The sequence below is a fragment of the Melanaphis sacchari genome, unplaced genomic scaffold (genome assembly GCF_002803265.2).
Source record: "Melanaphis sacchari strain LSU unplaced genomic scaffold, SCAv2.0 Contig310_pilon_pilon, whole genome shotgun sequence".
NCBI lineage: Eukaryota > Metazoa > Arthropoda > Insecta > Hemiptera > Aphididae > Melanaphis > Melanaphis sacchari.
This window is the reverse complement of record NW_020271184.1, coordinates 367,413-386,891: the sequence shown is the minus strand read 5'-3', so window position 1 is coordinate 386,891 and position 19,479 is coordinate 367,413. Positions and strand designations below refer to the sequence as shown.

The window sequence follows — 19,479 nt, the reverse complement described above, 5'->3', positions numbered from 1 at the left end:
CATGTTACAAATTATAATATTAAATTTGAAAATTATAAATCATCACACTTCAGTATTAATTACGAGCAGAACAAAATTAAAATTTTAAAATGATATTTCTTTTTATTATATATACCACCTATACTTTTTTTCACGAGAGCAGGAATTTCTGCAAGAGGCAATGTTGGCTCATCATTTGGTGTCTGTAATTTAGTTTTGTTTAAAGGTTTATGATCGACTACACAGAGAGAATTTTACGGTTCTAACGATTCATCCATAAAGCAGTGAACATGCTCAACATTATCCTGTTTTTTTAATAAAAGAGTAGGTTAAAGGTTTGATCAATTTCCAAACTAAATGAAACTAATCACATTTGCTAAAATGTTCATAAAATGACAATAATAAAAATCCTGTTGTAAAACTAATATACTCCTTACTTCACAAAGTGAAAACCATGTTATTATATAAATAATGACGCAAATTAAACAAGTTAATTTACTTTAGGAATTTTTATTCTTTTGTTTTTATTTATTAACATAAATAACAAATTCTTACTATAAAATTTCCGAGGTATTAAAATTTATTTATACAGCTGCTCATAGCTTATATATATATATATATATATATACAATATACATAAAACTATGTATAAATATTTATTTTTAAAATGAAAACAAAAAAATGCACAATCTTGTATCATATAAATCCGTAAAATGTACAATAGTTTTTACATTTTAGTATAACTTGATTAGGTACCAATATAAAATACATGTTATGATTTGTACATATTATATTATGTAAATAACTAATATACTTCACAGAAAAATAATATATTTATGTACAATAACAGAATGGTAAAAAAATGAAAGCATACGTTTTATATTTTATATTTTTATTCAATAATTACACAATTTTAAAACATTAACAAAGAGAGATAAAACTGATTTAAATCCTTTATTGGTAAATAAAAATATATATATTATACATGTATATAAATATAAATATATATACACATATATCAATACATTAAACTAAACATATTTAGGATAACATATTAAACTAATTAAATGTCGGTGATACAGTTTTAAAATGGAGAATTGTTTTTGTACAAAAGGCTCTTACTATTTCCATTTAAGTTTACATATTAATTAACAATACAATTGGGTTATCATTGGCAAAATTAAATAATAATCAAATGATCGATTTTGTGTTAATAAAAACTTAGTGTATAAGCAACAATTAAGACCATTACTATCTTTTCAAAAAATAAACATAGCTCAATGTAGTTAAATCATTAATATTGTAAAATATTTAGTTTTATTGAAAACTAATTAGAAAAATAACTCTGTATTTTTGATATTTAACTGCTGATAATCACCAATGAGCAATTTTATTTCATTTTAAAGTAATGAAACTTACGTTCCTTAAGTATGCTTTTAAAATCTCATTAATTTATTGAAACAAATTTTTATTCCCATTCTGTAGTTCCAGGTGGTTTTGGTGTGAGGTCATATAACACTCGAGATATACCAGGTATTTGTTGAGCAGCATCCATCATTTTATGTACAAGCTAAAAATAATTTCATAATTAAAAAAATATATACATTATTAAAAAGCACCTAAATATAATTTTTATCTACTAACTGCAGCGGATATATGCTTGCCAGGTAGCGCAGGAATGCCAGTCATAAAATCTTCTGTAATAAATGGCCTGATGACAACAGATCGTTGACAAGATGGATGACGATAAGCAATATCTCGATCAAAATGTAAAGGTACAAGTACTACTGGCATCTGACTTACTTTACGCATACTAATTGGACATTCTGTTAAAATCTAAATCCCAAAAAAAATTTTACAAAAAAAAAAAAAAAAATTTTAAGCTTACAACTTCTTACTTTATTAATAACATGGTCAGCTTCTTTAAGCAAATCTATCACTTGAACATTTAGATATGTGTGTGTTATATCCAATACTTGGTAAACCACAGGTGGACCAGCGATATAACATACCCTATTGACGTTATGACATACTCTAGGGATTATTCTGGCCAAATAAGAAAGGTCTTCCCATATAGGTTCGGGATCTGTGCAAGAAATGCCGACTACATAACTGTAAGAACGTTTATCGCCCTAAAAGATAATAAATAATTTATTTAAAAGCTATGATAGATAATTAATACATATAAATATACAAATATATATATACATACTTGAACTCCTACACTTTTTATTGGTAATAATGTGGCAGACATTTTCTGTTTGGATGATATTTCACGCAACAACTTTCGTTCATTTTCAGAAGTCGCATTTTCTATTCTATTTAAAAGCGCGTGACTCTAAAAATAAATAAAAGAATATTGAAGAAAATACAGTATTTTAAATATTAAATACGTAATATATATTAATGGTGATGGATCAATATCAAATAAAATGTTTTTTTTTTGAGTTTTATAAACATTTTATTAAAATAGTAATAGTTACTATATAATATATCAATCAGTTAAATTAGCCATTTTCACATCAATCTAATCACACACATATATATACACAAACTCATATAATGTACCTTCAGAACCATATCATTGTATTCAACAACAATTTTAACAACAACTTGTGTTTCAGAAAAATCTTTATCGATAAAAGGTTCTTCTCCACATAATATTCTTATGGCAAGACCTGGTCCGGGGAATGGATGTCTGTATACAATACTTTCACTCAATCCTAAATCCATTCCTAACCTTCTAACCTAAAATAAACAAAAATGAATTACTTTAATCCTTGTCTTAAAAAAATAATAATACATTTTTTAACAAGTATAAAATTACCTCGTCTTTATGAAATTCTTGTAAAGGTTCAATGACACGTCCTTTATCTCGTAATTCACGAATTAACTTGCTATCATTATGATGTGTTTTTATGGTGTCCGCATTACCACTAGCTAACTTTGAAGCAGACTCAATTAAGTCTGGTCTTAAAGTTCCTTGAGCCAAGAACACATCTTCAGATGATAAATTTAATGTTTTCAGGAACTTATCAGCAGTCTAAACATAAATAAACATTAATTTGAATCTCCACAAAAATATATAAATTAATACCTTGACAAAAACATCACCAATTATTTTTCTTTTCTCTTCTGGATTACTAGTTTGACACAGGGGAGGAGAAATTCTAGTACGATTGGATACATGCAAATCTGGTAATATAGTTGTACCATATTTAAAATCAAAGGTGGCATTTACAGCTGAAAAACAAATGTTTAAGAAGTTACTATAAAAAGAATAACCTTACTTTGAATTTATTTTGACATACCTTTAACATCTAATCCTAAAGCATTTAAGGACTTCATCACTTGTTCACTCTCACCTAAGCGCATAAAGCCATTATCTATATGCACAGCAATTACTTGTTCTCGATCTAATGCACGGTGTAAAAGTGCAGCACATACTGTAGAATCAACACCACCACTTAATAAGACTAAAACTTTACTCTGCCCAACTTGATCTCTTATATATTTAATACATTCCTCTTCACGACTTTTGACTGTATAGCTTCCCGTTAATCCAGCCACATCATAAAGAAACGATTTAAGCATTTGAGTACCTTGCTCTGTTAAATTCACCTTTTATATATATAAATATATAAATATATATACAAAAAAAGATAATAATTAAACAACAATTTTGATATATAAATAAAGTATTTATAACTATCACTAACCTCAGGATGAAATTGAAGACCATACATTTTTTTAATATCATTACCAATAGCTGCAATCATATTGTTGGATGTAGCTATCACTTTAAAATTATCTGCAACTTTGACTACATGATCCCCATGTGTAAGTAAAACACTTTGGGTTTTGCTTAATGACCTACAACATTAAAAGAAATTAAAATAAGGACTATGCTGTTTTCAATTTTAACTTACTTAAATAATAAACATTGACAGTCTACATCAATATTATAAATACCATCTTCACGACCAACAGTAGCAGCAACTTGGCCACCAAATTCTTTATTTAGCATTTGCATACCATAACAAATTCCTAAATTCAAAAAACTATTAATTTTATTTCAAATTTTATTTAAAAAAATACAGTCTTACCTAAGATTGGTAATCCTATTCTAAATATGTCTGCATCATAAATTGGTGCATCTACAGCATTAACTGAATTAGGACCTCCAGAAATTATTATAGCTCTAAAATAAAATTTAAATTTAAAATTTTTAGAGAATTATGAATTTAAAAATAAGAAACTTACCTATATCCTTTTTCTTTTAATGTTATTGCCGAAGTATTTAAGGGCAACATGTCAGTTTCAACATTTAATTCTCTTACTTTGCGATCAATTACCTTGCCATATTGAGCACCTGCATCCAAAATGGCAATTTTTTCAGTAGCTACATTATTTTCAACTGATATATCCATTGGATCCATTATACTATTTCCGTTTTCTTGACTATCAATATAAATACAAATAATTAACATTATTAAATAAATAGGAATAATTATAAATGTATAATATATAAAAATAAATAATTGATTACAATATTTTAAAATAAACCTGTAGAATGTAAGTACCTGTAATATACAAAGTGATTACTTTTAAGCAACTATCTAATGTTTCTATATATACATAAAATAAAAGAATAAAAAGTTTTAAATTGTTTAAAAAATACACAACACAAATTATAAGGTAGTTATGGTTTGCTAATTTAAAATCAAAATGTGTTGCACATCTAGGTTTTATTTAGGTAGATTATACACTTATAAAGCATAATTTTTTTTTTTTTTTTGTTTTTCAAAATATTAAACAGTTAATTAAGTAAAAAATCACTTTGCATATTAAAAAAATTAAATTAATAAATATTAAGAATACATTTTGGTAAAAAAACGCAAGAATAAGCAAATTTATTAAAATATATTTTTTAGAATACAGTAATTACAAACATTACCAGATACAGGCAAAGTTATAATAAAAATGAAGTTTTTTAAAGCATACAAGACCAAAACCAAAAGTATACCTACTGTACCTAATGATTTTGTAAAATTGTAATTATGAATTTAGGTTATTTACAACTTACTATCTTAACTGAAGTGACGGACTGGAAGGTTTGTACCGTTTAATCGGGTTCTCATCGATTTTTGTGGCCATGTACCAGATTGCGGATTCATGCGTTTATTTCAATAACATTAACTGAATGACTGGTCAGGGTAAGAGCGACAAACTTTTATTTTTATTCAATCTGCAGGAGGATGGTATAATATCAAGCTCAAGAATATATCAAATGTAATGAATAACTAACTGATTAAATTATAGACTATTCTATTAAAGTATTATACATACACTAAATTTAAATATTCTATTACATAATTGCTTATTCATTATCAATGCAATACTTATATGTATTAAAATTTTCAAATAATTATTTAAGTAAAAAGGTCAATTTTAAGATAAATTTCTAATCGATAAGACTCAAACTAATATGCATATCATAAGTTTAAATATATCATATAGATAAGTCATAGTATATTATATGTACATAATAACATAATTACAACAAATTATTTTTAAGAATATTTTTATTAATTGTCTAGGAATAAGATAAAATATATAATTTAAACATAGAAACTATGAATAATAATATTAATAATATTAATCAGGTATTTCATATTTTATAATTTAAATAATTAAAATCCTAATTCTTCTTAAATCAACCATGAGAGTATGATGATATATTAATTTGAAGAATATTAATTGCCAAATAGTTTAATAAAATCAAATTAAAACTATATTTTTTTTTTTAATTATTAAAAATTAAATATATTCAACATAAGAAATAATAATATTGAAAGGCTAGTTTTAATTAAATATTTTATCTCTTCTATAATATGTAGGATAAACACTTTTAATTATTACACCTGACTACAAACATTAATATTTTTATTTATGTTAATTAAATAAGAAAAAACTTAATCTAGAGTATTTTATGGGCTATAATATTTATGCTTGATATTTTAAATAAAAAATCACTGATAAAAAAAAAATAACAATAAGATTACATGAGTAACTTTCAAAAATTGTGACTATCTGTTTTTTATCAATTAAACGACAATACATTTTTATCCTTTTTAATTTTTTGAGAAATTATAATTACCCATGCCTACTTTTAAAATTCATGAAAATCTCATAAATTAGAAATGTTTAAACCAAGGGAGTATATAAGTAGCCACTTTTACTATTTTTGGAATGTTTTAATTAAATTTAAAATTTATCCTAAATCTTTAGAATATACACAACTCTTAAAAACAATAAATAAACCAAAATTATAAATTGAAAAAAAATTCTAGTTCTAAAAAGTTCTATTTTTTCATTGAAAGTATTTGTTTATAGATGCAAATATATAATACATCAGAAATGAGTAATATATTTCTAATCAAAATTAAGGAAATTATATTTATCTAAATTAATTAATAAAATAATACATTTAGAATGAAATAAATGAGATCATATTATAATAGGATATCTTAATTATTCACAGCAAGTTATTCATGAACAACTAGGGTAAATAAGTTAAATTGCAAAATAAAATTAACTGAACACTAACTATGAAAATATAGATCCTTATACTTATAAATACAAGTTAATGTGTGTCGATGCAAAATGATGTTTCAATTTTAACCAATGCATTAATCATATGGAACACAAGTTAGTAGTGAGAAGTAGCATATATTATGATCACAGTCAAATTATAAATTAACATATAACATGCAAAATATAAAGGGTATGACAAAAACAAAGCAAACAAAATCAAGTCTAACAGATTAGTGGTTCTAGGCAGGGAAGATGTAACGAGCAAGAACGTTTCGTTTTATAAAGTCACACGCCACCGACTGGGAGTGTGATAGATCAGTTAAAAGGGAGGACAAACTTTCAAAGGAACAACATAAATATAGAAAATACGGCACATACATATTTCTTAGCCATTAAACCAATCATGAAACTTACTCTTTTCGGTCGTCCCGTGAATTTAAAATTAGATATAGGTGTATCAAATTTTCAAGTATTTTAAATATATATAAAAAATTTAATATTATGTACTATTACAATTTTTTCTATTTATACATAAGCATCCACACACATAAATATAAAACAAATTTCTACTATAATGCATATATTAATAATTATATAAACGTCTAAATATATATATATATATTGTGTATTAAAAAGAATAACGTGTTTTCAATAATTTTTACCGCCTGATAATGATTAATTCACGCCGAAGACATGATTGAACGAGACGGCGGTGTGCGCGATACGAATTAAAAAAATACTGTACGACGGCCAATGTAGCGATGGAATAGGTCGTGGATTGTATGGAAAACAAACGGCGTTTGTCGTTACGGACGAGCGTGTATTACTTCACGATATTCCGTCGGTTCGATCGGCGGACGCGCAAAATTTATCATCAAAACGCGTTAGCGGTGACAAACGGAGCAAAAACAACCGATCGCAGTACTATATTTTGCTCTCTCCTTCTTTTCCCCACGGAATATCAATGTTGCCAACCAACCATACCGGGTAATCGTCGACGGAAAGCGACCGTTTCCCTCTCCCTAAACCCTTCCACAACAAACCCGTTAACCAATGGTACCAGAAATCTAAATAATCTAATACGACACGACGTTTTGTGGCTTTTTTCTGACTTCACGAAATCCAATACCAGCGAATCGCGATGGGGCTTCGAATGCTTCGATGAAGTCGTACTAACTACAATTTTATACAGAACACTGAACACCCAACTTTCAAATCCGACACGTTCACGTTAACGCATCGTAGACATAATATATAATAATTTTAATGATTAATAATCATTATCTATAACAGCCAATACAATTTAATATACGGTACATACAAACGTCATACAACTCATAGGACATATGCACAAGACAATAAAGTTAAAAAATAATATTTATTAGGTTGTATAGGTCGTACTTGTAGGTATAACTGTATAAGACGTGTAGAACTGAAAAAAATACTCGAATACCTACTTCAAAATTGTAATCAGCAGCGGCAGGTTTCTACCCAACAATCAGGTGGAAATGATTATTGGTAGCACCGGACCACAGTGTCAGTAAAATGGTCAACGGTACAAAACGGAAAAAAATTGTACAGAGCCATGCTTGCGGTAAAATGGCGATTAGATTTATCAATTTTTATCATTTTTCAGTTATCAAACGACCGGCGAGCGACTGTAGTACTGTATGCTGTAGCCTGTTTTAGATGTATGTATAGATAAACCCGTGGCTTCACCGCCAGGGCCAGCATACAAAAAGTAGTGAAATAGTGATATGTACTTAAAAAAGTTCAGTACTTGGCACTGCCATAAATAATGGACTGGTAAGGAAAGTTGAACATTTTCAGAAAATGTTAGAGAATGATTTTTTATGTTTGTTGAATAGGATTTACGTCAGTATCCTGTTGAAAGATTTTAGAGCAAATGCATATAAAAAAAAAAATGTATGGATTTGTATTTTTAATAATTTTATAAAAATATAAGAACAACTTATGTATAAAACCTTGTATTAAAAATTAAAGGATTTTGAATCATCAAATATTTTTTTATAGATTTTAATAGAATAAAACTAAAAAAAAATCATAAATTTTAATTAGGTAGTTATTAATATAACTTAAAAAAGTTGAAATATTTTGAAAAATTATATACATATATGATATATGTATAAAAAATTATCATGTAATTATTTGGTGAAAAGTCAAGATTATGAAGTATACGGTAATTCGTTTTCGAATTAAACAAAAATAAAATTGATTTAGTCAAAAATTAATTTGCGCAAAACTTCCTATTTTTCATCAATTTTATATTTGTTTTTTTTTCAATTATTTTAAAAAATACTTGTAATTCTTAGTTTTGACTTCTTTTTATTTATAAACAAACTAGATTCAATTTACTATCCAACATTTTTTTGACTACTTATTGTCCAGAAAGATAAAAAAAAACACATCATTATAAAATTAATACATTCATCACTCCTACACTTAGAATCTAAAATGAATTCATTTTATGGCCTTCGGTGAATAACTATTTTGGCAATCACTGGACTATGTTTTTAAAAAAATTTGTTGAAAATGGACGCCATGAATATGGTACCCAGAACCCAGAGATGCAAATTCCCTAAATACCTTGGTCAAATCTTAATATCTTGTCAACCAGGAAACTCCGTTACTACTATTAAACACGATTTAAGATGTCTTTACTTAACACTTGAATGCATAATAGACACATATGATCAAATAGCTAAGAGTCGAGATCCCCAAACTGCTGTAAGTCACGACCCCCTCTCCCCATCCAAAAACTTGAGATTTTGTATATTTATAAAAAGATTTTGTATTACCAGAAAAAAACTCATATAAATATAATACAATATGAATGACCTAGATCTGTGCACTTAAATCCTTCCCACAAAACTTAAAAATTATTTGCATCCATATAGTAAAACACTAAAACATAATATAACCATATATATGCTTCAAAATGTTTAAGTTTTTAAACATCATTGTTCAGCATAAAATATGCTTTATAAAAAATATGTAAAATTCACTCGGTGGATAGAATTATAATTTTTCAAAGGTTAAAGAGTATTATTTAGTTTTTTTATTGCATATCTTGGAATATTATGCTAATTACTGAGAAACTAATTCTTACATGTATATCTATTTTAATTTTCAGTAGCTAATCATTGTAATTTTAATTTTTAGATCTACCTCTATAATTTTTTCTTTTGTAGCAATAAAATAAAATTGTAATAAAATATGCTAAGAAAATTCCTTTGATATTGATGGTTTTTGGTAGCAAAATAAATAGGATCTAGTTAATAGTTTATACTTTAAAAAGGCCAAAATCAAAAATTCTTTACTTTGAAAAATTAATACAAGACTCCATAAGTCTTTTATTTAGGTAAAGTAAAATAAGCACTAGAACATTTTTTTTTTTTTAATATATACTTACAAGGAATTGATCAATTTACGAGAGAAGCGATAAATAGCTGTACATTATAGATAGCCAATAGATATTAGTTTTATAATGATGTGTATGTATTTTTTTATGAGTACTTACCTATCGGATATTCGGGTGATTTTATATTTGAAACAGTTAAGTTAGGTAGCGGTTTTTGGTAGTAAAATGGTACCTTTAGTTTCTAATCACCATTCTAAATACTTTTCGCTTTTGATTATAATCAAGGTAAACAAAAAATAAACAATTTTCAAAATATTTTGTTATTTTAAATGTTTTTTTTTTATTTATGTTGGCAAAATGTATAGCTTTGAGAGAAAATATTTGAAAAATTAATATAAGTTCTCACATAAGTTGTTCTTATAGATAGATATTTAAAAATATTAAAAATACATAGTATGGAATTGTTTCATCATATTTCTATGTTTAGCTTAACTTTTGTAAATTTCAAGTTTATTTTAATAAACTCATAATATAAATTCATTTATGTATATGTGCTCTATTTGGATATTTCCTCATTGAAAAATAGTGAGAATGTCCTCGTTCTCAACTTAAGTGAAAAAATACTATTTTCGCAAAAAGATCCGCTAAGATAGATTTTAATGGTTTTACTCTATCTATATGAATGTATACTAGTCACTAGATAATCATGATTTATTACCTACTATATTGTTTTTATAATTTACGATTTACAGTTTGGCAGTTCTTTCATAAGTCTTAAGACCGTTGGCCGTCGTGGTTCGTGGCATCAAGACTTAGTCTTTAATTCAAAATAAGAAATTTCGTATGGCGAAATAAAATATTGTAACTACATAATATATAGATAATTAACGTTTATTATCTATATATTTAAGATTGTAACTAACTATGGTGAATTTAGCCATGGGCTGTACTTCGAAATATTGCGCGAACATAAACATAATATGATAATATTGATAATAGATATTAGATAGTGTTTACTCTTTTTTATCTATAATAGTGGTTTAAGGTTTTAATCTTTTTAGCTTGGGCTCAGTGATTCCATGTTTCTATTCCTTAATAATAAGTGTCAAAAGTGTTCTTATTTGATAATAAACACAAAAAGATCTAAATTATAACACAATATAAACTATAAAGTAAATAACTATTTTATAAAGTATTAAAAATTTAATTTCGTCGCAGTGATCAAAGCAAAACTTACACCTAAATGGCTGTCGAAGTAAAATTTTGAAATAATATTAATATAACTATAAATTATTATCTTACAATGGGATCTTTATATTTTAATTGCTTTTTTTTTATGTATTTACAGCTTTTAATTTATAACATACACAATACACATATTAAAGACTAATATATTGCAACTTTCAGTTTTTACTATAAACTAAACTCAATTTTATCCTTAATAACCAATTAATCCTGGAATATTTTGTATAATAATTTTTTTAATATTAAATAAATAGCTGTAAATTATGATTAAAATTTTTTAAAATAGAAAAATATTTCTATAGTAATCATCATACCCATTTACCACCATTACTGAATTTATACAAAAATATTTAAAACTTTGTGAAACTTAATAATTATTATTTTTGAGTTGAATGCATATTTTAAAATATATTTATTGTATTTCATATTTTATTTGATAAATTGTTTAGTATTATGTTTGATTTATAGTACAAAATATATTAATGTTTAATAATACCTATGTGGCTATGTAGATTGTATATAGCAAATGTGTATTCATAAAAATCCATTTTGTTTTTAAAATTAAAATTTTCAATATTATAGTGATTTTATATCTTACAGGCTTTTATTAATATTATAAACTTAAAATGATATAACTCATTTTAAAATGTATGTATTAAATATTCCATATTATGATGCTTTAGTTAATATTCTTACCTTAAAAATTATATAATAAATATTCAATGTTATTGAATTTTTTCAATTATGCAAGACTAGTTTTTGTAATATAATTATTGCCCTTATTATTATTATTTTCTACTTTTTTTCCAAATTAAATGTTAACTATAGCCTATTTGTTTACTTAAAATAACTAATAAGTATTTACCTATTGTATAATCATATGTTAACTATCAAAATAATAATAGATTGATCTACACAAATTGTCTATTTTGTTAAACATGTAAATGTTTAATGTCCTCTTAATATTTTTAAATAAACAAAATTAAAATATTAATAACAATTAATAATATACATATTTTTAAATGTGTGTAAAGTAATTAAGGAAAGTAGAAACATAATACAAATTGTTATAACATTAATAAGGAATAAATCTAAATTTGCTACAATAATGAAACATTAAATACAATGATAATTGTAAATGTATTAAAAATATTTAGGATAAAAAGTTGGCCTTAAAAAGACAATTTTTGAGATATATTCATCCATCGAAATCTATCACCAATGCTTTGGATCAAAAAGAATGTTGGATAGAACAAATGAAGTATTTAGTTCAAGACTTCAAAACTCTTCTAAATTTATCATTTAAAGAGTAAATGTTATTACATTTAATATACGATAGTTAATTATTAATATTAATTTAATATTATAGATTTTGGTCTACAGTTGTTTTTAATAAACAAGCTACTATGGGATTATGTACATTTCTTCAAGAAGCTGCTCCTCCTCACTTAATGGATCAACTTCCACAAGATAATGATATTTTGATCGTTTACAATGAAATTGATTATTTTGCATTTAAATTATTTAAACGGCTAACTACATCCTCTGAAAATGAAGTAATTTTTGCTGTGTTTTTAAACAATTTATTATTAATTTTTATTTTATCTTACTAGGAGAATTATATGTCGCCTCATTATATGTGGAGCTTGTTATGTAATAATAATATTATAAGTATTCCCATGCTGTTTGATGTATGTTCCATTTATGGCCAATTTTATAAAAAAGAGTTAGAAATAATTTTCAAAGAATTGTTTACTTGTCAAAAATTATACAAAGAAAATTTAAAAAACTCTATTCAATTTACAATTAAAGTGAGTTACATAAAATAATTAATTAAATGTAATATTTGTAATAATCATTTTAATTAATAAAATTGCTAGTGTTTAAGTCAGTTTCAAGATAAAATTGAATTAGAAATTGAGTATGATAATCACAGATATCAAAGTAATGAAACTTCTACTGATATAGAAGAAATAAATCTTTGTATGATTGAAGATATTATTAATTTTTTATTAGACACATCATATAGTATTTCAAATTTCTTGGAAATTTATCCAATAGCCTCTAGTTTTTTCTATCAAGAAAAATTGCATTTTAAGTATGTATGACAAAATAAAACCTTATTAAGTGTTTATGATTAATTTCTATATTATTATTTTATTATATTTGTTTAGAATAGCTTCCTTTTATCATACTATAAAACCAATAATTTATAAGAAAGTAATTGGTATGAATAAATTGGAAAAATTTCAAGAAAAGCTACATGCATCAAGATTATTACTTGTGAAGTGTGTTCGACAATGTTTACTTCATATATCTATCCAACCTACAAATAAGTAAATCATAAGTAAATTATAATTCTAAAAACAAAAAGTTTTATGTTAATTGTTTTATAAAGATCAGAGAATGCAGTTGAAGAATATTTAGAAGTTATTAGTGAGCTATTAACATACAATGAATTTGTCAATGACTATAATGTTGTATATGATTTAACTAAAGATATAAAAAAATGTCAAAAATTTAACAAAGAAATGTAAGATTTTGAATGATTTATACTTTATTTAACAATATTTTAATGAAAAAAAAAACCCCTTTTTAGAGATTCAACGAGATTTGATTATTTACTAAAATCTTTAGAATTAATTAATAAACCAAATACTGAATTTGAACAAAAAGAATTAGAAGAACAACAGTTAGAGGTAATTATTTTATCAAATTTTTTTATTATTCTGTATTAATATAAGATAATAATTATGAATTTATAATTTAAGTTACAATCCAGTAGTACAAATATAGAAAATGCAAAATTGCAGTCTTTAATTAACAACGTTAAAGATTTATTGCCCCATCTAGGAGATGGATTTATCCAGGTTAGTTAATTTACATTTCTTTTTGTAATATTTACTGATAATTGATGTTTTATTGTTGTGTAGAAATGTTTAGAATATTATGATATGGATTCTGAAAAAGTTATAAATATGGTCTTGGAAAATAGTCTTCCATCAGAACTTACTCAATACGATTTAAATCTTCCTTTGATGTCAGAGTATGAAGATAATGCTACTGGTTATGATCCTTCAATTAAAGGGTAAGCTGAATAGGCTTTATTACTTCTAGGGAATAAAACATAACAATATATAAATTATTGATAAACAATAATTAATTTGTATTAATATTGTTTTATTTTTATTAAGAAATAAGAAACTTAAAAAACTTAAGGCAGTCTTAGATGATAAATCTTTCCGAAATGAAATGCGACCATTTTACGAAAAATATAATGTCACTGAAATTACATGTGCTGAATTAGAGTCATATTATAATGATGAATATGATGACACATATGATGAAGTTGAATATGTCATACCAGAACCAGCAGATGAAAATGAAAAAAGAAGACCAGATGTTGTACCAAGGGTTTTAATAGAGAAAAAAGCTGTAACTGAAATTGTAGAAGAAGAATTTTCAGATGATGAACCGCAGCAAGTATTGAATTTTCAACCATTCTGTGAAAATCCTGAAGAAGTTCGAGAACGACAAGCTAGGAGATATGCTGCAAAGCAATCTAATAGATCCAATCGAAGTAAGTATTTATGAGTAAAAACAAAAAATTTACATTTTTTGTAAACATGTTTAATTATGTAAGGTAAACAACAAGTAGCTTCTTCGTCAACTATTCCATCTGGGTCCAATGTTGAGTTGGACAGACAGAGGAAAAATGAGAACAAAGCATTCCGTGGGAACCATAACAGAAGAAATGCTGCAAGAAATAAACAACAAAGAGGAATGTTTTGATACTTTTTATTTCTTCTATATCCATATAAAAATACTAATACTTATAAATTGCAATATAAGATATATTTTTAATAAATTTTGACTTATATTTTAATTTTATCCTAATACTTTTATTTTTCATAAGATTTTTACTAATAGATATTTAAGAAATATATTCATATTAAGTATTGCCATAATATTTAAAATCACTTATTCAGTTCATAAATATATCATTAAGTAAACCAAATACAAATATTTTCCTACATATACTAGTCAATTTATAATGATAAAAATTAGTTATTTTGATGAGAAAATATAAATTATAAAATTAAATAAAAAAATCTCATAAACAACTTTAAATTTATTAAAATAATTATGAAATAATCAAAAAAGAGATTATAGATATAATATATTATATTTTAATATATAATAATTATATTAATTTAATTATTATTGTTTATAACATAATTCAACTGAGGAATCCTTGGTCAAAAATATGCAAAACAAATTCTTTTCAAGCATTTTATGATGGTACTTTTTATTTACTATACTTTATACACTAGTTAGAGTAATTTACTATGATACGCCACTAACAATCCAAAAAGTTTGTTGTCATATTATTGATTTTATAACAGAAGATATGATATATTAATTAATTTATGAAAACTAGGAGTTAAAGACTAAAATGTACATAAGTTTTTAAATTTAATAGTTTAAAATAATATATAGTACAATAATATTAATGATTTTGGTGTTATAATAGAATATAAAACATTTATATACCACATATTATACCCAGTTATAAAAAGATGGTACATAAAAGGTAATAGACCGCATACTGGTTTCCAGCTTTATATCTTTAAATAATTAAAATGTCAAACACTGGATATTTAAACACGAAACATTTTTTTTTTTTTTTTGAGTGTAGTTGAATAAATGTATTTAGCATAATGAAGTGTAATATAACTTATATTGATTCTCTATTTGATGGAACATATAAAAATCTAAATTTGTTAATGACCCTGATAATTTAGTAAAATCTCCTCCAATTGGTAATCAATAATGATAAATACATTTATTTATTGAACATTTTAACATAATGTTGATTAATAATTAAAATGTAAAAAGTACTTTATATTAAACAGATTACTTATAAACATGTTTAATGTAGGTAATAAGTAAATATTAATTTATTTAGTAGGTATTACTTAAGTAGTATTAGAATAATAATTTATTATATTATGAAGGTTTACTTACTCAAAACAATAATTATTAAAAATATTTATTACATCACTGGTGTCTAACCTGGGCCCAAGGTACTACAATTTTATTAATATTATCGTTTTATCAAAATTTATAGATTTTATCTTACCATTACATTACATAGATTTACAATTTTATGTTCAAAATAATCTATTTTACTCTGCAATTTTTAATATTAGAATGAATTGAGTTGTTTACTGACTATCCATATAACTGTACTACTGGCTGACATAGTACAGCTTGTCTTAATTACTTAGAGCAGTGGTCGGCAATAGGCAGTCCGTGGGTCAAATCCGGCCCGTAAAGGAAAAATAATTGGACCACAAAAAATACTTTTTTTAATAATATTGGTTTTCACACACAATATATATTTTATCTATTTTATGATGTATTTAGAGATTACGGATGGTGTTTATCGTTTATTGCTATTTACAATAATAGTTGCGATAACACAACAATTATTAACTAATATCTGAGTTTTTACTGGTCCTCGAAATTTATTTTTTGATTTTCTGGCCCTACATAGAATTTAATTGCCGACCCCTGACTTAGAGCATCTTCAATATACATTCAATTGTTTCCCAATGAGCTGTGTAATAATATTTAGCTATACCAAGTCTGAATGTATGATCAATTAATAATGCTAATATACTTAAATCAGCATTTGCCACTGATATAATGTTAAACTATTCATTGGGAGTCTACTGTTCAATATTCAAAAATTAAATTATAATTTTTTTTTATACAATTTCTACAAAAATGATAAATGATAATTAAATTTATTAAATTTTTTATTAAAATATGTAAATATATTATTTCATAGCAAATAAAATACATTAAGACAAATTAACTTGTAATTACAATTGATATTATATATTTTAATGCAAGACTGTAAAAAAAAAATAAAATAATTTTTAATAAACGCAAATTAATATTACTCAATGAGTTTCTTAGCTTTAAAATATCTTCTTAAGTACAAAATCTGCCATACACTCAATCCAAATAGACAAATAATGCTAAACATACTAAACCAATGAACTCTTCTGCTTGTTGATTCATTTGTATTTCGCATTTCTTCGGCACGATGCTTCATGTCAGAAAAATCTTGAACAATGGACGATGATAAATCTTCCAACATTTTCAAATCTAATTCCAAAGGTTTCAATTTAGCCACCTCTCCAAGTCCCTCATATGTTTTTGCTTCAACGCCAGTTTTAATGTTTAAGGAAACCTCCTGCAAAGTTCCTCTTTGATATCCAGGTACACGGGAATTAAAGCAAATTTCAAACATATCATAATTTTCAGTACTAAATGTAAATTTTCCTTTAGTTATGTCTTGTTTATTAGCTAAGATGTGACCTTTAGAATCTCTCACAATATAATCCATAAACTGACCATCAATTGGTGCAATTTCATAATCACCTTTTACCAATACATTTTGTCTGAGTTCTTCACGTAAACATTTTTGCGTATTTGGATGCATAAACCAACGAATTGGTGTTACTAATGGCAACAATAGTATAAGGATTAAACTCAATTTTAAATCCATACTTATTGAAAAATATGAGAGTTTGATTTTTTAATTGAATTCTGTAAAAATCAAAATAATTATTATGTAATAAGTACAAGATAATGGAGTTTTGGAATTTTATAGAAATAATATATTGAAACAGATGCATAGCAAAATTATGAAATTATTATTATTAACAGAATATTTAAAATATTTATATTCATATAGGTAATATTTATAATTTTAAATCTAAACTGTATTTTGTGTCTTTAATCTCTACCAATAATTTTGGGAATATAATATGTGATTCCTCAAAAATGTATCTTATAAGCAATTAAAAATAATCTAAAATACGTGGTCACAATTTTTCTTTTGGTGTATAAGTATTAATTTTATAAAATATAATGTTATGTTTATTAAACTTTAAACATCTTTATGTTAGATCTTAGTAATATCATATATAAATTACTAGAACCATAATTTTCAATCTAAGAAATTTTAAAAATAGGTGGCTAAATTTTATTTTATAGAACAAGTATAAAGGAATATGTAATATATTTATTGCTATGTTATTAAAATAGTGGAATTTCTTAATTGTATGCATAATGCTTACAGAAAATTGTCTGGCTTCAATACTATCGTGGTTTATATCATGGACAAAAAAGTGGTGATAAAATGTGTAATTTAAAAGTAGTATAAAGGGCCGAAATATCTATTTAACTGGTAAGAATTTTATTGTATTGTCAAATAGATTAAGTATGAAAGATTTCTAATGTTTTTGGTAATGAGATATTGTTCATATTTGTTTGTATTTATTAAGGAAAATTCATTGAATCTTTTCTCAGTTGTTGCTATTAAATAAGATGGTTTATGAATTTTTAAATTTAAATAAATACCGGTTTAGGTTTTAAGTGAAAAATATTATGCAACAGTATTCAGTGAATTTTAAGATAGAGCAAGAAAATAACAAAATAATAATTAAAACCTAACCTATATATTATAGTATTGTATGATATTTATAAAATAGTATAAGTAATACAATTAAAAAAAAAAAAAATGATACCATTTGTAATAAAAAAAACGTAAATAATAATTTTTAACAACACAGGAATTAAATAACTAGGTAAACATAGGTATGTGTATTTAAAGAGATGACCAGAGACCCATTAACTTAAAAGATGACTGACCGTATATTATGATTAAAAATGCATGATGCTCATAAAGGGTGTCAAGTGTCAACGGATGGTCAACCATGTCATAAGCTCTTAAACAGTTGAATGATTAGCAATGAATAACATAAATTCAAAATAAATTTTACCTTTAAGTTTTCTGTTAAAAATGATTTGTTCTTCAATTGTATTTGTTGTGCTCGGCTATTGTATTTTCGTATGGATGGTGGTAATCATTTTTTCGTGTATTTAAAATATAACTTTAATCTCAGATGTAATGTGAAACCAACAACTGCGTTTGGTTTATTGACAAACTGTCATATTTTAATAAGAATCCATATCATTCGTAAGTAGTTTAAATAAAAACATGTATAATATCTCAAATCATGCTAATCATGATTGTAGACTTGGGAATCGTGACTATAAGACGCGAGACGTGAGTTGTAACACTTGTAACTTGTACACAAAGTATGCAGTATAGACGTAATCGTACACAGTTACACATAGGCATAAAGCAATAGCATAATATTGTATTACAGTGTTATCACAAAATATTTTTGATG

At 24.9% G+C, this 19,479-nt stretch overlaps 3 protein-coding genes across 3 annotated transcripts; 1 reads left to right on the top strand and 2 right to left on the bottom strand.

The window, feature by feature from the left end:
- Positions 1–1,067: 1,067 nt before the first annotated feature.
- LOC112596226 (GMP synthase [glutamine-hydrolyzing]) lies at positions 1,068–7,507 on the bottom strand. The gene is made up of 14 exons (XM_025341728.1): positions 7,239–7,507; positions 5,066–5,227; positions 4,243–4,440; positions 4,086–4,180; positions 3,909–4,026; positions 3,699–3,852; positions 3,291–3,600; positions 3,077–3,222; positions 2,807–3,022; positions 2,548–2,727; positions 2,192–2,317; positions 1,878–2,111; positions 1,624–1,815; positions 1,068–1,549 (listed from the first exon to the last, which is right to left on the bottom strand). The coding sequence occupies exons 2-14, from the start codon at positions 5,134–5,136 to the stop codon at positions 1,448–1,450; spliced, it is 2,142 nt and encodes a 713-aa protein (XP_025197513.1). The 5' UTR covers positions 5,137–5,227; positions 7,239–7,507; the 3' UTR covers positions 1,068–1,447.
- Positions 7,508–11,012: 3,505 nt separating this feature from the next.
- On the top strand, positions 11,013–15,043 carry LOC112596222 (activating signal cointegrator 1 complex subunit 2-like). The gene is made up of 12 exons (XM_025341725.1): positions 11,013–11,213; positions 12,361–12,512; positions 12,573–12,759; positions 12,817–13,014; positions 13,084–13,301; positions 13,378–13,539; positions 13,602–13,736; positions 13,803–13,902; positions 13,975–14,073; positions 14,137–14,291; positions 14,398–14,783; positions 14,847–15,043. Exons 1-12 carry the CDS (start codon positions 11,202–11,204, stop codon positions 14,993–14,995), a joined length of 1,953 nt encoding a protein of 650 aa, XP_025197510.1. The 5' UTR covers positions 11,013–11,201; the 3' UTR covers positions 14,996–15,043.
- Positions 15,044–17,010: 1,967 nt separating this feature from the next.
- LOC112596240 (transmembrane emp24 domain-containing protein bai-like) lies at positions 17,011–19,429 on the bottom strand. The gene is made up of 2 exons (XM_025341748.1): positions 19,066–19,429; positions 17,011–17,827 (listed from the first exon to the last, which is right to left on the bottom strand). The coding sequence occupies exon 2, from the start codon at positions 17,784–17,786 to the stop codon at positions 17,172–17,174; it is 615 nt and encodes a 204-aa protein (XP_025197533.1). The 5' UTR covers positions 17,787–17,827; positions 19,066–19,429; the 3' UTR covers positions 17,011–17,171.
- Positions 19,430–19,479: the final 50 nt, after the last annotated feature.